Source organism: Desmodus rotundus, chromosome 9 (assembly GCF_022682495.2).
Source record: "Desmodus rotundus isolate HL8 chromosome 9, HLdesRot8A.1, whole genome shotgun sequence".
NCBI classification, from domain to species: domain Eukaryota; kingdom Metazoa; phylum Chordata; class Mammalia; order Chiroptera; family Phyllostomidae; genus Desmodus; species Desmodus rotundus.
In genome coordinates this window covers 105,393,159-105,417,940 of record NC_071395.1, presented here as the reverse complement: position 1 = coordinate 105,417,940, position 24,782 = coordinate 105,393,159, and the positions used below count along the sequence as shown (strand labels likewise).

At 56.0% G+C, this 24,782-nt stretch overlaps 2 protein-coding genes across 2 annotated transcripts; both read left to right on the top strand.

Moving 5' to 3' along the window:
• The first annotated feature begins 8,339 nt into the window (after positions 1-8,339).
• KRT13 (keratin 13) lies at positions 8,340-12,129 on the top strand. The gene is made up of 8 exons (XM_024553841.4): positions 8,340-8,868; positions 9,461-9,543; positions 9,749-9,905; positions 10,052-10,213; positions 10,302-10,427; positions 10,517-10,737; positions 11,394-11,419; positions 11,754-12,129. The coding sequence occupies exons 1-8, from the start codon at positions 8,410-8,412 to the stop codon at positions 11,849-11,851; spliced, it is 1,332 nt and encodes a 443-aa protein (XP_024409609.3). The 5' UTR covers positions 8,340-8,409; the 3' UTR covers positions 11,852-12,129.
• A 5,038-nt stretch (positions 12,130-17,167) lies between these two features.
• Positions 17,168-23,027, top strand: KRT36 (keratin 36). Its single transcript, XM_024553974.3, has 8 exons — positions 17,168-17,468; positions 18,106-19,772; positions 20,450-20,532; positions 20,794-20,950; positions 21,471-21,632; positions 21,740-21,865; positions 22,045-22,265; positions 22,633-23,027. The coding sequence occupies exons 2-8, from the start codon at positions 19,314-19,316 to the stop codon at positions 22,808-22,810; spliced, it is 1,386 nt and encodes a 461-aa protein (XP_024409742.1). The 5' UTR covers positions 17,168-17,468; positions 18,106-19,313; the 3' UTR covers positions 22,811-23,027.
• The last annotated feature ends 1,755 nt before the right edge of the window (positions 23,028-24,782 follow it).

Genomic DNA, 24,782 nt, shown 5'->3' with positions numbered 1-24,782 from the left:
TCTCTTGGTAGTGTGTCCGGTTTTTCTTGTTGGGGCCTCTGAGGAGGCCCAGGGCCCACAGCCTGATGTTTCCCCCACCGTGGCCTCTTCCCCGCTGGGTCATAATTCACTCTTTGGGGTGCCCGGGGCACTGGGGACAAACCCATGCTGCTCAGGCGACTTGCTGTGCTGACTTGCTCTGTTTGGTGATCATGGAAACGGGACGGGGTGGAGAGGCGGGGGGAGGAGAGGAGGTGCTTTCTCAGAGCAGTTGTGCAAACTTAGCACGGAACTTGACATACCGACTAATGACTTACGGAATGATTGCATGGATTGCATTGGTTCGCCACCGCATGGTCGGCACTGTGTTAGGCACGCCCACCTGTGGGTCTCACGTGATACAACTGTGGGTGGTCAGGACTGATTACCCTCATCTTAGAGACGAGGTGAGAAACTTAGAGGTGAAGAAGTTGGAGAGATGCAGGATTTGCCCAGTGGCCTCATGGGTAAATAGTAAGCAGTGGGGCTGAGGCTGAGCCCCACGTTTGCAATACAAGGGCTCCTTTCGGGACCTCAGGCCCCGGCCCTTCACTGTTCATTGCCAGGACCTTCTTCCTTGCTTCTGGCCATCACCACACTTGCTATTTGAGCCCCACTCCTTTCTAGCCAGGCACACCTGGCCTCAAGGGCGGCAGAGCCAGTTCCCATCTGAGTTCCCCCCCATCCCCCGCAGAGCCGGCCCCCATGCTCCTTGAAGCCGCCATCTCCTCTGCATAAAGCACTTAAAGTGCCCAGAGAGAAAGACATCAGCTCCAGGAAGCCCTTCCTGATTTCCCCAAGTTTAAACACGAAGCCACACTAACCCCTATTGCCCTCCTCTGTCCCCATCCCGCTCTTGTTCTCCTGACTCCAGTGCCTGCGCTCAGGTGTATCAGAACAGTGGCCTCCACGCACACCTGATTTGTTGCCTCTGGTCTGGGGCTGGTTCCTCTGTGATTCCTAGCCCTACATAGCGGGTGGGGCATGAGGAAGTGGAGAACTCTGGGTGCTGTGGCTGGGCTGGGTCAGTGGGGAGAGGGAGAACTGGTTTCTTAGTCCTGGGGCAAGAGCAGGTTGGGGGTGCCTCTGTTATCCTGAGAATCAGATCATTTTGGGGGACAGCCAGGCCCTCTGAGAGAGGCCCCTGGATCTCGCTGCATAAAGTTCTTGCTGCATAGAGCAGCCCTGGTGGGAGAGAAGCTGGTGCCCATGCTTTCTGGGAGAGATTTAATCTCCATTGTGTCCTCGGAGTACACCCTCTGAGACCAGGTTTCCCTGGGGCCGGAGGAAGGAAACAGAATTTACTAAGTGCCTACCCTGTGCCAGGGCCTCCCCCTCGCCTCTGGCCATCGCCACACTTGCTCTCTGGGCAGGGCATTCAGCAGATGGCGCCTCACTGACTCTCCCACAGCTTTGCGAAGGCACATCAGGCTTTTGCGTTGGTTTTCAGAAGAGGAAACTGAGGCCCAGGGAAGTGAAATAACTCGCATACAGTCACACACTGGGAAAGAGTGAACCGGAGCCTGGGGCCTGTCCCTCTGACTCCAGACCTTGCTTTTCCCTGGGCGTCACGAGGATGAAAGGTGATGGGATGCACCCTTCTTACCAGGAGGTGCTCCTCTGAAACCCTCTTCTTAACCTCTGTGGGCAGCCTGTTCAAAGGTCATGCAACCAATATGGTCAGAAAGATCGTCCTCGCATCTCAGCTTGGTTTCTCACGCTGCGGTTTAAGCTTGTGCTGGACCCCAAGGCACCAGGTGCCCTGTCCCCAACATCACGGGACCAGCCAGCCTCCTCCCTGAGACCCTCGGACCCAAAAGCCTGGCTGCTGCTCCTGCCCCACCCACCTCCCGGCCTCTGCGGGGAAGTCTGGGGCCTTCTAAGCAATCTGCAAAGGGGTTTCTCAGCCTTTAGTTTGCAAGAATAACAACCTCTGCAAAGGTGCAGAGGGATAAGGTGGGGTTTGGCCCTCACCCCTGGCTTTGTCTCAGGGCTGGCGCCTGAGCTGGGGGCGAGGGAAGCTGCTTCTCTCTGCCTGGAGCACCCACCTGTTACTGCTCTCCTTAGATTCGAGGAGGGGCTGTCAGAGAGGCCCTTGGACTTGACAAGTTCTGTTCCTTGCCTGACCCTGGAGTGAGATACTCACCCCCAGGGGAAGCTCACGCCAGGGTGAGCCCTTAAATAGTGTGTGGCAGAGATGGCCTGCCTTCTGCCTGCCCCTGGGCTGATTCAGGCTTGGACTCCAGCCAATGTGAGCGAGCAGCAGGCACTGAGCCTCCCTCTTTCCCACAGAGGGAGGGCGGCTTTGGGACTAGGGATTAGGGCCCTGGGCGTGAGCTTTGCTCAGGCTGGGCTTCCTAGAGCAAGCATGGGACGTGCCCGCCGCTCTTCCTCTGAGGACTGTGGCTGGCCCCTGTCCCTCTCTGGGTCTCAGTTTCCCCATCTTGAAATGGAGGAGCCTGGCCAGACACGATGATCTCGAAGGTCTCTGTGAGTTGATGTGCACCCTGAGGCCTCAGAGGGGGATCTGTGCTGTGACACCTGTGAGAGCAGGTGTGTCTATCCCACGCACTGCTGGGTCGGCAGAGCACGCGCTAAGTAAATACTGTTGAACTGATGCCTGCCCTTGCTTCTTTGCTTTTCCCTGCTTTAGACAAGGCTCTGGATGTTCACTAGTATCCTCGGCGTGTGACATCTGGTGCTCACCTGTCCCTCCACAGGCAGCTGGCAGCACAGGGGACATAGGGAGCTGGTAGCTTTTCCCATGAGGTCAGGAGCTGGGGTGACCACTTCTGTTTGTCAGAACCAAAGTCAGCAGACAGCACACCCCTGGAACGATCTCTCAGGCCTTTGTGGAAAGCTTCCCCGGGCCAGGAGCCATATGCGGAGGTTTATTAGACAAAGAACTGTCCTCGGGGAACAGAAGACTGAGCGGGCAAATAAGACAGGAATGCAATTGACTGTCACTTGTCTCGTTGTTGTGGGTGCTGTGCTGGCTGCAGGGACCAGAGAGAGAGGCAAAGCAATGTGCTGGCGCAGGATAGAGGCCCAGGAGGACTCCCCACCTGGTCATCTTACAGCTGTGAGCTGGCATGTCCTCGTTTGTGAAGTTGGGGTAAGAGCAGCCTTCCGCCTGCCCAACGCGCCTCTGTCAGGTGCTTCTCTAACATGAAAACTCACCTGATGCCTGGTTTTCCATAGCAGCCACCGAGGCCCTGAAAGGTCGAGTGACTTTCCCAAGGTCACACAGCTAGTCGAAGGCATCTACAGAGTTAAAACTCAGGCGAATTCAAAGCCTTTGCTGACTTTGCTGGGTTTCTGGGAAGCCCTGGTGGCATAAAAAGGATTTTATTATTATTATTTTTATTATTTAAAATTTATTTATTTATTTATTTTTAGAAAGGAGAAGGGAGGGAGAGAGGGAGAGAAACATCAATGTATGGTTGCCTTTTGCATGCCCCCTACCGGGGGGACCTGGCCCCACAACCCAGGCATGGGCCCTGACTGGGAATTAAACCGGCAGCCCTTTGGTTCTCAGGCTGGCACTCAATCCACTGAGCCACACCAGCCAGGGTATAAAAAGGACTTTGGAAAGATGGGTAGTGTGGAAACATACGGGTCTGAGGCATGAGGCTAGTCGGCAGAAGGCTGCTGGGTACTGCTGTGCCAAGCAGGTGCTTCTGAGTGCAGGGGTCTGGTCTGGTCTGGTCTGCTTTCTGGGAAGGGTCTCCATGTTTTTCAGGAGAGGTCCCTTCCCTGTGGGGGCCTTGAGAACTTTTGGGAGGTAAGTCTGCCATCCTGGTCTCCGGGACACTTGGGTCCAGGGAGAGAGGAGCCTGATCCAAGATCCAAACAAGGGACCCCGGATTTGGAGCTTGGGGACAGGGTGTAAGCCTTGGCTCTGCAGCTGAGCAATCTGGTGACCGTGGAGACCTTGAGAAACAGAGACTCAGAAAGGAAATTGTTGAGGGAAACTTAGAAGTCATTTCAGCGTAAGGCCCACAACGAGCTGGTGGGTGAGCTCTAAGTCCGGGCATTTCTTCTTGTGTCCCACTGCTCTGGCCTTGGCCTTCTGGGTCTCAGTTTCCCCGCCTGTGAAATGAGGGTGGGAAAGTTCCTACAATAATCCTGCCTCTGACATTAGGCGTTGAGAGTGGCCTCACAAGCCCCGAGCTTTGACGCTCATGCCAAAGACAGACAGCAGAGAGGCTGGCCCATCAGGCCTTCGGCTGCACGGGCTCTGCCGCTGTGGGAAGCAGGACCATCCAACAGCCAGGCCTGGGGGGAGGGGAAGGCCTGAGAATGCAGAAGTCAGCAGCAGACACCCCTGTTAGGATAGGATGGTGCTAACCCTGGCCTGAAAGGGATTCACCAGGCAGTGGTTAAGGGCACAGACCCTGGGGCCAAAGGTTTGGGTAATGTATTTACTCTCTATGGGCCTCAGTTTCCACATCTGAAAAAAGGGTGTGATAAAAATAGTTGAGCCCTGACCAGTGTGGCTCAGGTGGTTGGGCATTGTCCTGCAAACCGAAAGGCTGCCATTTTGGTTCCTGGTCAGGGCACTTGCCTGGGTTTCGGGCCAGGTGCCCGGTTGGGCGTGTGCGAAAGGCACCTGGTTGATATCTCTCTCTCACATCCATGTTTTTCTCCTTCTCTTTCTCCTCCCTTCCCCTCTTTCTAAAAATAAATAAATAAATACAATCTTTAAAAAAATAGTCGAGTTGTTCTGAGGACCCAAAGAAGTCATGCAAGTACAGCTCCCCCCCTCCCCCCCACTCAGCTTGCTTTTCCGTTTCAATACTGAGGGATAAACAGAGAAAAAAAACGTAAGTAGTTTTTATCATTTGTATCCTTCACTGGAGGGGAGTCCCAGGGCCCTGTAATAGTCTGGGAAGTCCTGACTATTCCATTGTCGTTCTTCTTGCTGACAAACATAATGGCTCCTTCCTGAAAAGACAGCTCATCTTCCTTGTCTTCCACAGAATCATAAATTGCCACCACCTTCTCCAAATAAGACCTTGGAGGCCATGGCGGGTCCTCTTCATCATAAGGGTCACATTGTTCAAGAAACGTTAGCCAGGGTTATTTTATTATCTTTCAACTCATATAGAATGGAACACCCAGAGACCATACATGGAGTTCACAGCAAGTCTCTAAGACAACATCAGGTGGAGTAGAGAGAGCCAGAGGCCAAGTTTAAATCTTGACTTCCTGGTGACCTTGTGACCTTGGCCAAGTGGCTTAGCCTCCCTGGACCTCAGCTGCCTCATGGATAATGTGGGGCCAATAAGCATCCTCTCTGGTCCTTGTATGGACTCAACGACGTGTTAAGCGCAGCCTCGTTTCCAAGCGGTGCTTACAAATGCAGCCTGCCCTCTCCTTCCCTGGAAACTTATTGGGCAGGGGCCTGAATTTGATGTGATTCACCAGAAAGCAAAGCAGAGCCCTGGCTGATATGGCTCAGTGGATTGAGCGCCGGCCTGTGAACCGAAGGGTCACTGGTTTGATTCCCAGTCAGGGCACATGCCTGGGTTGCAGGCCAGGTCCCCAGTGGGGGGGCGGGTGAGAGGCAACCATGCATTAGATGTTTCTCTCCCTCCCTTCCGCTCTGTCTAAAAATAAATAGATAAAATCTTTAAAAAAAGGTATGAGTGAGGAAAGTCCTAGAATTTATCCTATTAAAAAAAAAAGAAAGAAAGAAAGCAAAGCAGAAAGCTCAAGACCAGCAAGCAGTGCTTCAGCCCAGCACTCTGTCCTACCCCCTTAAAACCGAACAAGCAGAGGGAAAACTGAGTCCTCAGGGTGGGCTTCTGCCCAGCTTCCCCCAGGAGGGCCTGGCATGTGTCCCCCAGACCTGTGGGCCCTGGAGTTCACTGTGGGCCAGAAGACAGCATTCCTGTGTCAAGGTTACAAGTCCCTGATGGGGAGGGGAGGGGAGGAGCCATGCCTTGACCCTGCGAGAAACGCAGGTCATGGCCACCCACTGTTTGTACTGCTGGGGCTTTGCAGGATCTGTGGTATTGTTCTCAGAGAGGCGTTGGCCAGAACCTGCTCAGCAGCCCTGGGAGGACCGTCACTCCAGGCAGGCAGGTTCCATTAATCACCTGCTTGTCTGTTTTGATCCTCTATTGAGAGAGCCAGAGCTCCTGCTTTGGGCTGAATTCAAACCTTTTCAGAGGGAGAGCTGAGCCATCAGTTTGGGGAAGAAGGGCGGGGCCAGGTCAGGGGTCAGGGTGAATCCCTGGGCTCACAGCGGTCTTGGAGCACCCACAGCACTTCCTGGCCCTCTCCCTGGTGCTGACACCCAATGGGCAGAACGCAGGCCAGCTTCCCTGCCTGCAGAAAACAAAGGGTGAGAAAGCCCTGACTCAGAGCCCTCTTCTCTGGTCTTGCTTGCTGAACCAGCCAAGGGGTTTCCAGGATAACCTCCAACCTGTGCCACCCTACCCCAGCCTCTGGGCTGGTCCTACCCAGACCCTCTGGCTGGTATGGGCCTGAAGGCTGCTCCTGAGAGCTCATTCCCAGCAACCCCAGCCCCCTTGGGAAGCTGGGCTGGGATCTCGAGTCCAGGGTGCTCCATTCTAGGACCTGGAAACTTCTTCTTCTATTCCAGGTTCTGAGGGGGCACCTCAAGGCCCTTTTCTTCCAGGCTGAGTAGTGAGGGCCCTCTGGCAGTGATACTGAGCAGCAGCTGAGTTTAGCCACTTCTCGAGAGAAACCTTGGCCCCAGGCCCTGAGTCCCTGAGGGCCTGAGATGTCACGTGGTTGGGGGGCCAGTGAGGGCCCTGCTGAGGTTCTGCAGGCCCTCTTTCCAGGCTGGGCTGTGCAGCTGGGGCAGCTGGTGTAAGGGACTCACGAAACACAGGGTCTGGCTGACCCAGGCTCCTTAGCCTCGACACTGTCGACCGTCTGGGTGAGAGAACTGTTTGTGGTGGGGTCTGTCCTGTGCACAGTAGGGTGTTTAACAGCACCCCTTGCCGCTGTCCTCCAGGTACCAGGAGTGTCCTCCGGTTGTGACCACTGAATGTTTCTAGACATTGTCAAGTGTCCCCTGGGGAGCAAAGTAGCCCCGGGGCTGAGAACCTCTGACTTGATCTATGGTGACAGAAGTTGGAATGTGGTTGCCATAGGGCTGTGGGGTATGGGCAACGGACTGGGAAAGGCATAGGGAGCTTTAGGAAAGAGGCTCGCACAGGTGGACACATGCTTACACAGGTGGACACATGCTCACACAGGTGGACACGTGCTCTCGCAAGTGGATGCACGCTTACACAGGTGGATGTGTGCCTGCACAGGTGGGCACGTGCTTGCACAGGCAGACACACACATGCACAGGCGGACACGTGCTTGCACAAGTGGGCACATGCTTAAAACTTCATGTAGAGGTAAAAATGCATTAAACTGGACACATGATTTGTACATTTTTTATACGAAAACTATACCTAAGACATGAGCCTTAGTGTTAGGCAGAAGCAGACCTGCGGTTCAGTCCCGACTCTGCCCTTCGGGCTCAGGTCCTCATGTGTAAAATGGGGAGAACGGTAGGCCCGCCTGGCCGGGCTGCCGCAAAGATTAAACTTTACAGTCACTAGTATGAAGTTCTTGGCCTAGTGCCTGCATGTGGTGAGGGATCTGAGGGTATGATCTCTTATAATGTACAGGGTCACTTCCTCTTTGTGTGCCTCAGTTTCCCCAGCTGTGTTGGATGGTCCCTAAGGTTCCTCGACACTGTGACTTTATCTGATGGTCTCAGAGCCACTTTCTTCTTAGTCTAAATGCTTTCAAGATAGTTTATTCTACAGTGGATTCTAAAGTTTGTCATCAGAGTTGCTGGGAGCACTGGGGCAGAGGTGATGCTGGGAAGGATGCAGAACATTCCAGTCAGAAGTTTTAGAAATAGAAGAGGGAGGCCAAGGGCTGTGGTGACCTCGCAGAGCACTGGACCGCTCTGCAGCCACCTCTCCCTTCAGAAGAGGTTCCTGCAAAGCCTTTGCACCTGGGTGCCCATTCCAATATCGGGCGGGGCCGAGAGCCTCTGGGAGCGAGTTCCTGAAGTGGAGAGGTGAAACAGAATTCAGTTGTCAGCGGGTAGTCTCAAGCAGAACACCGTTTCCTCTGAATCATCCCTTTTGTTAAGGATTAAAAAAAAAGCCAGTTCTTCCCCCACCCCCAAAAGGCACAACCCACCTTGGAGAGCAGAGGTAACCGGGCTTGCGGGAAACAAAGAGGTGCAGCTGGCATCAGCTAGAGGGTGGGGAGGGAGGAGAGGATGGGACGACTGTCCAACCCCTGTGGACGGTGTATAAAAAGCACCCACTGGGGAAGAGCCACAGTCCTCAGCCCAGGTCCAGCCAAGCTCCTGCCTGCGCCTGCTTTCCATTCGCTGTCATCATGAGCAGCCGCCTGCAAAGCTCTTCTGCCAGCTATGGAGGTGGTTTCGGGGGTGGCTCTTGCCAGCTGGGAGGAGGCCGTGGTATCTCTGCTTGTTCAACCCGATTTGTCTCTGGGGGATCAGCTGGGGGCTATGGGGGCGGCATGAGCTGCAGCTTTGGTGGAGGAGCTGGTAGTGGTTTCGGTGGAGGCTTTGGAGGTGGCTTTGGTGGGGGTTTTGGCAGTGGCTTTGGTGACTTTGGTGGTGGCGATGGCGGCCTCCTTTCTGGCAATGAGAAGATCACCATGCAGAACCTCAATGACCGCCTGGCCTCCTACCTGGAGAAGGTACGTGCCCTGGAGGAGGCCAACGCCGACCTGGAGGTGAAGATCCGTGACTGGCACCAGAAGCAGAGCCCCACCAGCCCGGAGCGCGACTACAGCCACTACTATAAGACCATCGAGGAGCTCCGGGACAAGGTGAGCCCATGAATGTCAAGGAGGGTTGACATTCTGTGCAAGGACAGGGCTGGAAAGACCAGGAAACATAGCACCCCAGGGGACCAGCAGATGCAGTATGGATGGAATTCTCTCCTTTATTTTACTGTTGTTAGTACTCATGTCAACTGTTATTGCATATACTCAAATGGATGGGTACGTTTGTCAGATTTTTCCTCTGCTCGCCTGGCAGATGGGCTCTGGTGCAGTGACGAAGCATGTGTCGCCAGGCTGGCGCCCTCTGGACCCAAAGGAGAGGGTTCTCAGGACAGCGGCCTAGAGAGGTTGCTAGTCTGAGGCCGTGGAGCCTGGACCATCCAAAGACATTCTTGGAGGGTCGTCTCCCTGCGATGCACCTCCTGGTCTTCCCTATCACGACCAGAATGCAGGACATGAATGCTAGAATAAACTGCAGGGACCCGCTGGCCCCACTGGCCCCACAGCTTACAGAAAAGGAACCGCGGCCCAGCTCACGTGGTCTGAAAGTGTGACGACAGCCAGTCCCGCCCATGTTTTCTCAGCCCTCCTCCCTGAACTCCTGGAGCCTCCAGTGGTCACCTTCTGTGTTTTGCAGATCCTGGCGGCCACCATCGAGAACAACAGGGTCATCCTGGAGATCGATAATTCTAGGCTGGCTGCAGATGACTTCAGGCTCAAGTGAGTTTATTTTTCTCATTTGCTTTCCTAGCAGCCTCTTATTTTAGACAAATGTTCATCTGAACAAGAAGTTAGAGCTTCCCAGGAGCAGATGTCTTGGAGACGAGTCCAGTGCAGAGGCGGGGGGGGGGGGGGGTGGGGTTGGGGAGGGGTGTCTAATGTCACCTATGTGTTGCTTTTTCAATTAAAAAAAAAAATCCTTCAGGTATGAGAACGAGCTGACCCTGCGCCAGAGCGTGGAGGCCGACATCAACGGCCTGCGCAGGGTGCTGGACGAGCTGACCCTGGCCAAGACTGACCTGGAGATGCAGATCGAGAGCCTGAATGAGGAGCTGGCCTACATGAAGAAGAACCACGAGGAGGTGAGAGGGGGTATGGGGAGCCCAGTGCTGTGGCCAGACTCAGCCCTCCACTGTGGGACCTGGAAGGGCATTCCAGAACACTCCAGTAGCATCCAGAGCTAGGAAAGACAAGGAGCTTCATACCTCTTCCTTTCCCTTCCCCATAGGAGATGAAGGAGCTCAGCAACCAGGTGGTAGGACAGGTCAACGTGGAGATGGACGCCACCCCCGGCATTGACCTGACCCGCGTGCTGGCGGAGATGAGGGAGCAGTACGAGGCCATGGCCGAGAGGAACCGCCGCGATGCTGAGGAGTGGTTCAATAATAAGGTGCCCAGCGCTCTTACCCCGTGGAGCCAGGGGCTGCCTAGCCTTCCACCTGAGCTTCTGCATCACCTTCTTCCCGCTTGAATTTCAGAGTGCAGAGCTGAACAAGGAGGTGTCGTCCAACACCGCCATGATTCAGACCAGCAAGACAGAGATCACAGAGCTCAGGCGGACGCTCCAGGGCCTGGAGATCGAGCTGCAGTCCCAGCTCAGCATGGTACATCTGCTGCCCCCAGTGCAGCAGCCACTCCCGCCAGGTCTCCCCTGGGTCCGGCCCCCCTCTTAACTTGCCTATTGCCTCACCAGAAAGCCGGGCTGGAGAGCACAGTGGCAGACACGGAGTGCCGCTACGCCATGCAGCTGGCCCAGATCCAGGAACTGATTAGCAGTATGGAAGCCCAGCTGAGTGACATGCGTGCCGACACCGAGCGGCAGAACCTGGAGTACCAGCAGCTCATGGACATCAAGACACGGCTGGAGCAGGAGATCGCCACCTACCGCAGCCTGCTCGAGGGCCAGGATGCTAGGTAGGTTCTCACCAGCCTCTCTCTTGGGCAAGCAACTGCAGGACCCTCGGATGCCAGAGCAGGCAGTATCTTAGGGATCAGGCCCTCGTGTCCTGGATGGAAGGGGACCTGACTGAGCTTGAACAGCCTGGGTGAAGATCCGGGGTCAGAGCTCCCCTGTTCTCTGGAGTCAGACTGTGGGGGTATTTCCTCAGCAGGCTGCAGAGTCAATCCCTTGGGACATTCTAATTCAGGCCTCTGAGTTGGACTGGCAGAAATAGGGGCCATGGAGAGAACATCTCATTCTGGAAAATTATGCACAGTAGCTTGGCCAACAGAGCTAGTGAAATGGTGATTTTGCTGCCTTTAGACCTTGTGGAGACCAGCACCCTTGTGGGTTCAGGGCAGGATGGGTGAGGGACCGAGTGACCCTGAGGGCAGACAAAACTTCTGGCAGATGCCCTGTATTTGGGGCCAATCATCTCTTCTCCTGAGGCCTCAGACAGACAGACCCGGCAGGTGCCTGCTGCTGCTGCCCGTGGGCTGAGGGCACAGTTAGGCAAAAAGGCCCAACTCAGGGGCTCCAGGTGACGGTCCAAGGTGTTCCCTCTGAGGACAGGAAAGCAGCTGTCGTCAGTGGTCTCTCTGCTCATGGCTGCCTCTCTCCTCTCTTCCAGGATGCCTGGCTTCCCCTCCTCAGGAGGTAAGGGCCTACTGGTGGGAGAGGCTCCTGCTCACTGCCCCGGGGGGGTGGGGCGGTGGGGAGGGAGGCAGTGCTGGACTCCCTGTGTAGGGCCAAGGGGGCTCTGGTGAAAGTGGTCATTTGCTCCTCTGTTTCCCTTTCAACATAGATGGTCCTGCCCAGAGTGCCACTGGGCTGTCTAGGAGGGAGCCAGCTTTGGGGGCAATCATACAGAGTCCCCATTAACTAACCCCTCACGTGACCGGCAAGGGGGTTTGGGGCCCTCCTGGGGGCCCTGCTCTGGCCTGTGGTGAGGGTCTCTAGGCTGAACATCTCTTGCCTCCTTGCTGTGCAGCAACCATCAGAACCAGCACCAGTGCCAGTGGAAGCACCAATGGAAATGCCAGCAGCTCCGCTACTACTCTCCCCTCTTCCGGTGGTCGCCGCACTTAGGACACACGTTGGTCTTAAATCTGTGTGGAGTCCCCTCCCTATGTCTTCAGCATCCAGAGGAGGAGAGGGCTGAAGTTTCTTCGCGGGAGAGAGGGAGGGACTGTGGGAAGCTGGGTCACTCCGCTCCCTGGCCCTGGCCCCCCATTCTCTAGGGTGGGTGCTCCTTACTCTCCTGAGTTGGTTTCCTTTTCTTCCTGACCTGGCTGCTCTGATTTCTCAGCTTCTTTGCTAAAAAGAAAAGATAATTCAATAAAGTTTCCTGCCTTTTTGCAAATGTATTTTTGATTCTGGCCTATTTTCTGTGGGTGGCCCATGCCAAGACCCTGATTTGGGGCTGTGGGTGAGCAGGTCCCCCTGACAAGCCCAGTCCAGAGAGCTCACAGTGGGGAAGGACACAGACACCTGAGCACGCCACCAGCACACAGGTGCAATAATTACAAACACGGGGGCACAGGTGGCTGACGGATGAGGGCACTGAGCAAACAGGGACAACTGGGGCAAACTGGGGCCGTGCAGGGCCACAGGAGCTAGTTCAACACCTCATAGGGTGTCCAGTAATAAGGGAGCAACGGCTCTAGTTGAGTCAGTTAGTGGGGAGATGTGGATGAGAGGTACAGAGGGTGCTGGGAAGGCTGCGAGGGGCCAGTGCAGGGCTGCTTTGGGGAGAAGGGGCCCAAGACAATTGGCCCAGCCCCAGCCTGCTGCCTCCCGGCTTCCTGCGGAGATGACGGGCACCCAGACATTAGTGCCCCTCGGCCTGCTCCAGGGTTCTGCCACTCCCAACAACCACAGGACTCAATGAGCGACCTGCCTTTCCTCCCACTTCCCCTCTGCAGGCCTGGCCCCGGCCCCTCACCCCCTCTGTGGAAGTCCCAGCTCAGGCTCGCAGGCTCCTCTTGCTCAGCTCACTCCTTACACGGTGACTGGCCTCCTGGACGCTGGTGCGGGCGCTCTTCTCTTGTTCCTCTTGTCTCTGACTGTTTGCGAATAAAAACACTCGTGCAGTGTGTTAATGGAAGAGATTCCGAACTAGAGGAGGCAGTGACGAAGGGGAGAGTAGCACTGTGCCCGCACTCACGCTGCTCAGGGCTCCTTTCATTCTTTATTTCTTGTATCTTTACCATAACGCACGTGCTGGCACCGTTGTACCTGCCACCCACACCTGAAGGCTGAGGCTCAGCCTGGCTCAGTGAGCTGCCCAGCGGGAGAGCGGGGGCCAGCTCCCAACGTGCCTTCCAAGACGGCAGCTGGCCTTCGTCAGAGTCAAGCATTCGGCTCTGGGAACATGGGGGGAGAAACGAGGCTCTCTCCTAAGCCCCAATGTTTAGGGGACAAAGACAGCAACTACAGAATATTCTCGTGGTGTCCCTATGCCTCAGAGCTCCAGAGCGAGGCGCCTCCCTCCACATGGCAGGTGCTGCACAAACGTGGCTACTTGGCATGCTGCCTGTGACTCCTGGCTGCTCTGTCACCCTCTTCTTGCCCTCAGCAAAAGGTGCCTCCCTCTCCCCAGGCTCCGCCCAGATGGCCTACCCGATGCACCTCTGTGCTCCCCATGGGTTGCCTGTCCTGCCTGGGTCCTGCAGGGGGCAGGCTCACTCCAGAAAGCAGGTGAGTGCCTCTAGGGCCACCTTCTGGGACACAGAGTGAAGGGACAGGGTTGTACACCAGGTCCTACACTGGCCTGCTCCCAACGTGGCCTCACATTTGGCAGATGGGCACTGCAGCAAACAGATCATGGCTGAGGATAGAGCTGCAGCCCCAAGACCCTCTTGGTTGCGTGTTGTCTCTCTGTTTTGGGTGACAGCCTTGAGGGTCCACAGAAGACCTAGAGTAAGAGATAATTGTGTCCAGGTTTTGCTGGCAAGGGGAATCTCGCTGTCTCCTGCCCACTGCCCTCCACACGCCCAAGGGAAGCCTGGGGAAGAGAAGAAAGAGCTTCCACGGGAGGGCTGTGGTCGATGGCCTGCTCCCTGTGTCAGCTGCTGGGCCTTTGTCCCTCTGTGCCTGGGTCAGTACCTCTTGGGGGCTACTGGGGTCTTGCTCCCTGTTGGATAATGTTCCTGAGGCTTTTGGTGGCTGGAGTGGGGCAGGGTATGTGGACTGCTTCCCTTCGAGCAGCTCCAGGGGGCGCTACAGAGTTGGGAGGAATCAGGTAGGTGGGTGGGGGCTGCTGTTGGGGGTGGAAATTTGGGGGAGTTAACCAAGAGCTGGAATTTACGTGTCTGGCCCGTTTTTATAGACAGCCTTAATGACTCTGTGGCTTCTTTCATCCTAGGATCTCAGGGCAGGTTGAAAGTAGAATCCCCAGTGTAAACCATGGGTAATGACAACCTGGAGCCTCCAGCCCGGTTTGCAGACGCGCTGAGAGAGCCACTGTGCACCAGCCCCTGTAAATGCGGATCATGGAACCCAATCAAATGGGAAAATTTGCTTTGTGGTTCAGTTAAGTGGTACCTGAACCAAGGGGACGCGGGAGACGGAGGTACCAGCTTATTTCTGCCCGTGGGCCTGGCTGTGCGTCTCCCACAAACCACAGGCTCTCTAAGCACACCGGGGACAGCAGTGGCAGCCCCAGAATTCTCCATAAAAGCTGGGTGGGGGGAGCCAGGGCCTGAGTGGACCTGAGCAGGAGGCCCTGGGCTCTTCCAGATGGGAGCTGTCAGCCAGCATAGATGCTCAGGAAAAGCTGCCCGTGTCAGGAAGGCAGAGCTTGGCGTGAGAAAACCACAGAGGTATGGCTTGAGACTGGGGTCGGGTGGCTCTCTGGGCCTTCCTCATAGCAAGAGCAGTTTGGGGCAGAATCCTGAAGCCCTGAGCAATTGCCAAAACCATAGCCTGGGGGAGAGAAAATACCCTTGTATTTTGGGGGAGATGAGAGTTCCAGGGGCGTTTTGAGGCCTCCTCCGGGTAAGGTCAAGGCTCATGGGGACTCAGGACCATCACGGAGCAGCACGTGGGAAGCTGGGCACCTGGGGAGCCCTGCAGACCCCGGAGCCTGGGGAGGAACCCCTGTTCAGAGCCATGACCAGCTCGTCAGCTCTCCTGAGGCCTCTGAGCAGGGGCTCTGGGCTAAGCAGACAGGGTTGGGGACAGACCTCCTTGGTCACTTACTGTGTGTCCAGACCGTCCTGAGCTTGGTGAGGCCTGGTGACAGCAGGAGGCAGGCAGAGGTTTGGGGCACAGGCTGAGGGCGTAAGAAACGGAGCAGAAAGGGACTTGCCAAATCTTGCCTAGGAAGATCTGAGTCACCCTGTTCGAGGCAGCTGCCATCAAGGTGGAATGTCACTGAGGTGGCCAGAACCAGAGCAAGGACAACTCAGCACTGTCTGTATCCCCCTTGCTGGACCTGTGAGGGCAAAAATGGCAGCCACTCAGAATAGGGAATAAAGGACAGAAAGGGGCGATTTTCCAAGGGAAGCCAGATATACCTGTCCCCAAGACTGTCCAGTCTTGGGGACAGGCCACAGGGGGAGGAAGGAAGGAACAGCTGTGTCTCGTTTGCCAAGACTCTCAGCGAGCGATGCTTCCTCACCGAGGACTGCCAGATAAAAGGCAGGACGCCCAGTTAAATCGGAATTGAAAACAGACAATGAATCATTTTTTAATATAAGTGTGTCCCAAACATTGCCTGGATTTTATTTGCTAAATCTGGCTACCCTAGCCTTAGCAGGTCTGCGAACACTCCCGAGTCTCCCTCCACCAAAGCTGAGTAAGTGAGGCCTTCCTCTAGCTCTCGGACAAATGAAATTAGTAGCTTAAAATGTCTTAATTGAAGTTTTTCACCCCCACGATGTTCCCTTCAACTTGGTGTACCTGTTACTGCATGTCTGCGCTAGAACCTAACATCAGCTGGTAGTAGTTTAGGCACGAGCTGTCGGTGTGGTTATTTGACACAGAATGTAGAGAAACTGTGCTTTTCTGGGCGGGGCTGGGAACCTCAGGCACTTTGTCACCTGAACTAATTGTTACAAGGAAAAAGCAGTTGCGTGTATGTGAGGGAGTGAGATCAGAGTGGGTGTCCCCCTTTCTGGGTGACTGCTGGGTGGGGTCTGAAGGGGTTAAGACATGGGATCAGCATTTCTTAGATGCCTGTGAAGGGTGGGAGATCCTGTAGGATCTGTGTGTGCAGACATCAAAGGTGGAACAGGCCGCAGCAGACAACCAGGAAGAGGAAGCCTAAGCCATCAGGACACTAAGAGAGGCGGCCATGGACTTCCTGAATGATCTTAGTCCCTTTGGTGCCCAGTTGTAGGTGACTTGGCTGCTCTGTGGTCCACTGTCTGCTTCCTCTGATGCCTTTGGGGCAGTATGTTGTGGTAGTGGCTGGCACTCTCTGACCACAGCCCAGAGAAGCAGGGAAAGGGGCACATTGCTCAGAGAACCCATTTCCTCCTTGGGCTCGCTGTGACAGATTATGCCTGGTGCCTTCTGCATTGAAGGGACTGTTCAGAGCTGGTGGAAGGAGACTCAGGTTTGATTTCTTGGCTCTTTGCCTGTGGAGAACCTTGGCTTTCAGACAGAAGCTCATTTAAGGATGGAGGCTTCATTTTACCAAAGAAGGAGCCACAAACTCAGTGGTTGACTTTGAACTTGGTGGCCTTCCACAGTGGGCTTGGGAAGAGCCAGGGTGTTTTCTGTTCTTGTAGCAGCGCCTCCCTGAAGCTGGAGGGGAGTGGGCAGAGAGCACCCTGTCAGCCCTGTAGCCCTGAAACCAGCACCTGTGCTTGAAGGGGGGTGGGGGGTGGGGAGGCTTTTGGAAGCTTGTAGAGTAAAGGCCAGAGGCCAGACAGAGTCCTGGCTGATGGTCCCTTTAGCCCTGGACATAGCCCCAGACACCACTTCTTTCAGCAGCTCGCCTTCCTTGTGCAGCTGGGTCAGGCCTCTGAGTCAGGACCGCACGAAACTGGGGTGAGTGGTTTATGTGCTGGAAATGGTATTTGGGGCTCAGGATGCCTGGGCTCCAAGAACAGTTTTAATCTCTGAAGTCTGTGACGTGACTTCCTGTTTATCAAGCACATTGCAACACAGTTCCCACAATCCTGTGAATGTGGTATTATGATCTCCATTCCCCTCTTGGGAAAACCGAGGCTCAGGTGGATGCAGTAGCTTGAACCAAGGTCTTGCTGAGCCCAGGCCCAGGGCCCTTGCTGCCCGTCTCAACATTTTCTGAGCCCCTTCTTCTGCAAAGCTGAGTCCTGGCTCTGGCAGCCAGAAATGTTATTTTAACTTGGGTGTGTGGGGATGCCTGCTCCAGGTCCTGAAGACACTGTGCCTCAGAATGGGGCCTTCTGGGAGCAGCCTGGGGAGGTGGTTGATGTTGCCCCTGCCTATGGAGGACAGCCAGGAGGAAGCTCAGGCCAGTTTGCACAGAAAAGAAAACCCCACTGTGTTGTGGAGTGGGACGTATTTCCTTTTTCTTCTGTGGGTTGGTGACAGAGAAGGGATGGTGACTGTGGGAGGTGGTGAGCTAGGCACAGACACATCCAGGTGACTTCGGCTCTCTCCACAGGAAACACTGGGCCCCGGATCCTACAGTGTCTGAGATGCGATGGCTGCAAGCGTGCCACATCCAGGCCCTTTGTGTTCAGGCAGGAACCTGGGGCTCAGAGAGGAGGTGGGTCACACGGGGACTCTGGGGCAGAGCTCTGCCTGGAGTCCAGCTTCCCTGACCCATAGCCCAGTGTAGTTTTGATTAATGTTGGAAGAAATGGTTTCAGAATAGAACCCTATTTTGACATAAAGCCTGTTGAGCGGGCAGCCCTGATTTGCTAAACACTGAACAGGTGGATTTTCTCCGGGGCTGGGTCACCAGGAGGGGTCAAGGATGAGAAACTGTGGGATGGCCCCGCCCAAGGCCCTGCTGGCCGAGCACGGCAGAGGGGCCGCTGAGAGGCACTGTGGCTGGGGCAGCCGGGGCAGCCAGGGAAGCTGGGGCTCTGGAGGCCCTCTGCCCCACTCTGGCTCCCAGGAGGAGCCCACCACACTGCTCTCGGGCATCCTGTCCAGGTGTCCACTGCACCGGGGGAGGTGCTGTGCACCACAGCCAAGCCTCCTGAGTAATTTCAGAGAGAAGCTTATAAAGCATTTTAAGAGGTTGGTAAATTACAACTCCAGAAGCACATAAATGCTCCCATAATTCCAGCCTTGCAAAGCAAGTCTGTGTGGGAGAGGAGGGATGGGTGGCCCATGCCTTGGGAAAGCCCGCGTGGGGAGGCAGAGGATTTCACTTACCTTTGCTCTTTAATTCTCAGGCTCTCCTTCTGGCTTGCTTACCTATCTGGAGGTGCTTTGCTTGTTCTTATTCCTTTCCTATCCAAAGAGGCTTCATCAACTGTCTCTGCATGCAGTTCAGGGACTGGGGGGTGGGCAGAGCAGGCTGTGCCCTATTGGGGTCCTGATTCTACCCTCCTAGGTTTAGAGAACTGGGGGCCACAGAGGGGACTGCCCTCCAGAGAAGCCCCATTTTCAGGCTCACTCCCATGGTCCTTTGCTGGCCACAGCGATAAATGACCAATGGAGACTGTTGGCTTAGCATAGCCAACACCTCTATAGCACCCAGTGGTTTTCAAAACACTTTTACTCCTGACTTTTGATCAGTGTGAAGTAGGCGGGGCAGGTTGGTGACCTCTGTGGTCACGATGAAGACACTGGGGAGGCCAGACAGGCGGGGACGTGTTCAGCAGATCATCAGCAGAGCCAGGCTTTGAACTTCAGTCTCCCGTCCCTAAATTCTGAGTGGTGGCACTTGACCTTGGTTGTGTGGGGGACGAGAATGCGGGGTTTGGGGCCTGAGAGCCCCGGTTGCAGCTCCAGGCTCTTTACTCTCACTGCCTGTTTACCTGAAGCAAGCCTGTCTGTATTTATTTTCTAACCATTCTGAGCCTCAGCTTCCACACGGGAAGATGGAGACAATATTGGCCACTTCCCGGGGCTGTAGTGAGGCGTAAGTGAGATAACTCTACACGTAACAGATGTTCCAGGGACGTTAGTTTTTGCTCCTTTTTCACCATCCCAGTGGTGCAGGCCCAGGGCAGGAGCTGTGAGGCTGGAGATTGGGGATGACAGTGACAAATGGACAGATCGGGCTCCTCAGGGGAAGACACGCCAACAGGGCAGGAACCCAGTGTCATTTGTGAGGCCGCTCCCAATTTATAGGAGCTGGTGCAAAGTCTTTGAAGAGGCAATAAAATTCATATTCTGTTACAATGAGGCAACAGCAGAGAGTCCCGACTTAGCAAACCAAATTGAACAATTTTTTTCTTTTTCTTTACAAGGCGGGGAATTCTGGATGGGTAGCAAAAATCTCGTTCTAATGAGATTAGCTTTCTGGACTAGGAATACGCTTTCCCAAGAGTAGCAGGACAACACCCCACGAAGTGGGTATATAAGCACCCCAGAGACACCTGGAGAACACAGAGCCCCGGCTCCTGGCTAAGCTGCGACCTTCCTTGCTGGCATCATGGCCACCCAGATCTGCTCCCCAGTCTTCTCTTCTGGGTCTGTCAAGGGTCTCTGTGGCTCGGCAGCCGGCATCTCTAGGGTGTCCTCTGTCTGCTCCGTGGGCTCCTGCTGGGCTCCCAGTCTCGCCGGTGCTGCGGGGTCTGCCTCCTCTGTCAGGATGGGCTTCTCCAGTCCCAGGAGCTGCTTGCCTGGCTCCTACCTGTCCTCTGGGTGCCACCCCTCTGGCTTTGCTGGGAGTGGGGCCTGGTTCTGCGAGGGCTCCTTCAATGGCGGCGAGAAGGAGACCATGCAGTTCCTGAACGACCGCCTGGCCAACTACCTGGAGAAGGTGCGGCAGCTCGAGCGGGAGAACGCGGAGCTGGAGTGCCGCATCCGGGAGTGGTATGAGTCCCAGATCCCATACATCTGCCCAGACTACCAGTCCTACTTCAAGACCATCGAGGAGCTGCAGCAGAAGGTAACGGGGAAATGGCCCCTGTCTAGCCAGGCAGCCCAGCCTCTGAAGGGGTCTGTCTCATTTCAAGGGACTACAGATGAAACTATAGCTCTGAGAGAATTCTCTTATCTTCCTCTCTGGGGTCTTGATGTCCTGGGGGTGCCAGACCTCTCTGGGCTGATAACCTTTGGCGGCCAGCCGTTCCTCCCCTCCCTTCACTGTCTCAGCTACATGGAGGTCAATAATATGCATCGAGCCCCTACTGGACACACGCCCTGTGCCTGATGCGCTCCTCTCCTTGGCTTTTTTACTCCTCATCTCAGAGACATGGGCATTCCTGGACCCATTTAGCAGATGAGGAAGTTGAATTTTAGGGAGGTTCAGCTACTTGCCCAAGATCACACAGCCTGCTGGTGCTGGATGCAGAACCCGACTCCAGCTCGGCCCAATTCTCTCCAGTCACCCTAGTGTTTCCCACCGGGCCACTCTGGGAGCTACAGATGTCAGGACCCAGGGCCACTCACATCCTGCCTATGACTGACACTCCCTCCAAACCTGGGCTCAGGGCTCAGGGGCACAGACACCAAAGGTGCTGGTGGCACTCAAGGGGCGTGGCCTCTGCAAGCTGGGCTACCCCATCCCAGCCACCCCTACACTGCTGGGTCTTCTCCAGCTCATGGGTGTCCCTTGCTCCCCAGGTCCTGCTGACCAAGGCTGAGAATGCCAGGCTGGTCCTGCAAATTGACAACGCCAAGCTGGCTGCCGACGACTTTCGGACCAAGTAAGTGAACCTGACTGGGGAGGTTTCTGTGTGGTTCCCTTGTCTCTGTCCCCCACCCTTGGGAGCTGGTGAGGCGGCCATGAGGCCAGAGGAAGCTGCAAGTAGAAAATGCAGCAGTGGCTCTGGGTCCCTTCTGCATCAAGGGAAGGGACCCCTGTGCTGCTGACCCCAAATCAGCCACTGCAGCTGGATGGCAGGGCATGGGGCCCTCCCTGTGTGTGCCCCCTTTGCCGCAGACTCGGCAGGATTCTGTGTGCGCAGGTACGAGACGGACCTGGGCTTGCGGCAGCTCGTGGAGGCCGACACCAACGGCCTGCGCAGGATCCTGGACGAGCTGACCCTGTGCAGGGCTGACCTGGAGGCCCAGGTGGAGTCCCTGAAGGAGGAGCTGCTCTGCCTCAAGAGGAACCATGAAGAGGTGGGGCTGGTGCCATGCAACCGCCAATGTTTCCCATCCAGCAGGGGGTCTTGGGCAAAGCTGTGCGACAACCACCTCCACAGCAACTCCGGCTGACATTTTTTTATAGTTTACTGTGTGCCAGGAACTATGTGAAGTACTTTGCATTTAATTTTATTCTCACAATAATCCCAGGAGGGGTATACTAATTATAAGCTTCATTCTACAGATAAGAACACTGAGGCACAGAGAGGTCAAATCACTTGCCTAAGGTCACACAGATCCCACACTCCTGCCCACGACACTAAATCTCCATTTGGGCTGTAGTGCCTGCTAACAATTCCATTTGCCTGGTACTTGCATCCTCCCAACCCCCCTGAGGAGGGAGGCACAAGTCCATAAGGAGTCTGAGGCTCAGAGAGGTTCAGTATCCTGTTTAATGTCACACAGCTGGCAACTGAGGGAGGTTTGTGTGCAGCTCACCTGAAACCCCATCCAGCCCCCTTTTTGCACCTTATGCCATCCTGTCTGCTGTCTGCAGGAAGTCAGCACACTCCGGTGCCAGCTTGGGGACCGGCTAAACGTGGAGGTGGATGCTGCTCCCCCAGTGGATCTCAACAAGATCCTGGATGACATGAGATGCCAATACGAGGCCCTGGTGGAGAATAACCGCAGAGACGTGGAGGCCTGGTTCAACACCCAGGTGGGCTGGGGGCAGCCCAGCACGGCCAGCTCCTGCGGTGGGGTTACCCTTGACCGTTGTCGCTTCACTTGGTCTGACCCTGCTCTGGGCACTCTCCTGTTTCTCAGACCCAGGAGCTGAACCAGCAGGTGGTGTCCAGCTCGGAGCAGCTGCAGTGCTGCCAGACGGAGATCATGGAGCTGAGACGTAACGTCAATGCTCTGGAGATCGAGCTGCAGGCCCAGCATAGCATGGTAAGTGGCCCTTGCCGGAGGGGCTGGCCACCGCTTGTGGCAGGCAGGCTCCCTGACCCTCCAGCCTCAGCACTTGGATCCCCACGGGGTGCAATCCCAGGGACATGTAGCATCCCAGGGCTGTGGGTGTCTGGGTGGCATGCCCTCCCATTGGCAGGTCACCCTCTTTCCCGCTGCAGCGGAACTCCCTGGAATCCACCCTGGCGGAGACCGAGGCCCGCTACGGCTCCCAGCTGTCCCAGGTGCAGTGCATGATCACCAACGTGGAGGCCCAGCTGGCAGAGATCAGGAGTGACCTGGAGCGGCAGAACCACGAGTACCAGATCCTCCTGGATGTCAAGGCCCGGCTGGAAACGGAGATCGCCACCTACCGCCGCCTGCTGGAGGGAGAAGACTGCAAGTGAGTGGCCATGGCCCTGGGGAGCCAGGCTTGGGGAAAGGGCTCATCACTCAGTGCCGTGATGGCGGCATCAGCCCCGAAGGGGTTGTTACACAGATGAAGGGGGACTGATCCAAAGCCTCTCAAGAGAGATTCCTTCCAGCCCTGGACTTGAGTCATTCATGGGGGACAGGCCAGTCCAAACATGGTTTGGGCTGGGAGTTTCTAGTCCTCATCTCCGCAGCCCTCCAGGAGGCCAGAGGCACAGTCTGAGGCCCTTGTCGTCATGCCCCACCTGTCTCACATTTGGTCCCCTCAACCTGTTTAACATGATGTCAGTGCGATGCCCTGATACCACACACGACCTGAAATGATCTCATTTCCTTAGGCTTCCTGCCCACCCCTGTGCCACGGAATGCAAGCCTGCCGTTAGGGTTCCTTATGTCTCGAGCGTGTCCTGCATCCCGGCTCCCCAGGGCAGCACCCAGATTCGCACCATCAAGGAGGAGATCAGAGACGGGAAAGTCATTTCCTGCAGGGAGCACATGAAGTCCTGCCCGCCGTAGCGGGCCACCCAGCCCGCCTGCCAGGGCGTGCCTGGACCCACAGGAAGGAGGACGCCCCTGTGGCTCCCAGCTCCAAGTGATCCCACTTCCCTAGAGGGGCTCCCCGCTGAGCAGGTTTTTCTACCAAAATGCTTCTTATATTGTGTTTCTGAACCTCACTGCTTTTATGCATGCAAAGTAGCTTTCCCTGGAAATTTACCCAATAAAGTGTTCTTCTGGCATAGCAAACACGAGTCTGTCTATTCTCACGTGGTTAGTGGGTGGGGGCGTTTGATCAGGGGCTGCACCGAAGCCATGGGTTTTGGTTTCAGCTCTGCCTTCTCGGGCCCTGGGTGATAGGAAGTGACAGGGTGATTAAACATATTTAGTAACGGGGATACCTCAGGCCCTGCTCCACCAGATCAGACACTGAGCCAACCCCAGTGGGTGCTGGCCATAACCCACAGGCTTGTTGGCTGTGCCTGTGGGCACCCACCTGGGGTGACCCCAGAAGAGGCAAGGGCTCCCAGGCCAGTCCTCCTCAGCAGCCCTGCCTGGATCTGGTGGTTCTCTCTCCTCTCCCTTTAGCTTCTCCCTTGTCCAGCTCTCTTTACCCTGCTCACCCACCATCGCACCTGACACTGGGGATAGTTCTGAAGAGGGGGTTCCAGGACCAGCCAGAGAGAGGCAAACTCCAGGCTGCCAGCCTGGGCCAACCACCCCAGGGAGGGGCGTCAGGGTGACCTGGGGGATGAAGGCGGGAGGTGAATCTATGTCCCCAACACTGGGTACAAAGCTGAAGTGAAAGTGCTGGGGACAGTGAAGTGGAGGGGGGTCAGACACGGAACCTCACAATGGGGCAGAGTTCAGAGTGCCCCGGATTCTACGGGTAGAGCTGTGCACACCTGGGCATTGAGCTTAACCGTGCCAGGCCCTGTACCCCTCTGATCAGAGGAGCGTGGCCTGTCAGAATTCCGAGACCCTCACGCCTCTTGGCCTCCTGCCTCACTCTTCAGTTGAGAACACAGGCCCAGAGAGGGCAGTGACCCTTCCCGGCCACAGCAGTGAGAGAGGCCGGCCGTCGCTGAGCTACGCAGACTCCAACTCTGCTGCTCTTCCCACCACGCAGGTTCTCAGCCCTCTCTCCGTGTCTGGCTCTGTGTCTGTATCTGTCTCTTCTTTTTCTGCCTCTGGAATCTTACTTGAGCCCTAGACCTCTGTGGGAAAGAGGTGGCTGTGACTGATGTCACCAGGAATTTGGTGCTCAACCAGAGGCGCAGCAAGCACATCTCAGACCTTGGGGGGAGGGGCCTGAGGGCAGATGGGAGCACCCTGCGCTGAGCCTGGCCCTGTGTTCGGCAGCGGGCACCCAGTCCTGTCACGTGCCCTCTCTGGTGTCGGGTGGCCCACCTGGGAAATGGGGCTACAGGAGGCTCAACGTGTGCATAGCACCCAGGAAGTAGCCATGAGCATCAGCGTTAAATGAAGAGCTCCTGGGTGCAGGCATGTGGAGAGTGGGACCCCTGCCCTGACCCCAGCCAATGGGCCGGAGTTCTGTGCTTGGTTACAGAGCAGGGCGTGGGTGGGGCCTGCACTGTTGGCCAGCAGGACCCTCGGAAGTGGGTGCTGAACCTGAAGGCCCGGGCCTGCTTGGCGTGGGGGTAGGAGGGTCCTTCCATCACCAGTTCTCACTCTCCTGCTGCCTTGTTCCCGCTCTGGGGCCCACGGTCTGCAGTTCCTGGCTCGTGTCCGAGGTTCAGGGGGTGAGAAGCAGGCAGCTGGGCATGCAGAGTGTGTCATCCCGTTGGCTGGTACGTGGGAGCCGCCAGGGACTGGGGAATAGGCTGAGCCTTCTGTTGTGGCTGCAGCTTGAGCTGCCTGGCCACAGTGTCCAGGCAGGCAGACAGACCACACGGGGTTGTGACCTGACAGATAATCATGCTGTCACCTCCCGGCACCACGCAGGCGGTCTCTTCCTACGCTCACTCTGCAG

Bases quoted from the DNA above. Each gene is read 5' to 3' on its own strand.
- KRT13 (XM_024553841.4), top strand. From the start codon at position 8,410: ATGAGCAGCCGCCTGCAAAGCTCTTCTGCCAGCTATGGAGGTGGTTTC. The intron at 9,544-9,748 runs GTGAGTTTATTT...AAAATCCTTCAG, and splicing joins GCAGATGACTTCAGGCTCAA to GTATGAGAACGAGCTGACCC. The intron at 9,906-10,051 runs GTGAGAGGGGGT...CCTTCCCCATAG, and splicing joins TGAAGAAGAACCACGAGGAG to GAGATGAAGGAGCTCAGCAA.
- KRT36 (XM_024553974.3), top strand. From the start codon at position 19,314: ATGGCCACCCAGATCTGCTCCCCAGTCTTCTCTTCTGGGTCTGTCAAG. The intron at 21,633-21,739 runs GTGGGCTGGGGG...CCTGTTTCTCAG, and splicing joins AGGCCTGGTTCAACACCCAG to ACCCAGGAGCTGAACCAGCA. The intron at 22,266-22,632 runs GTGAGTGGCCAT...TCATTTCCTTAG, and splicing joins CTGGAGGGAGAAGACTGCAA to GCTTCCTGCCCACCCCTGTG.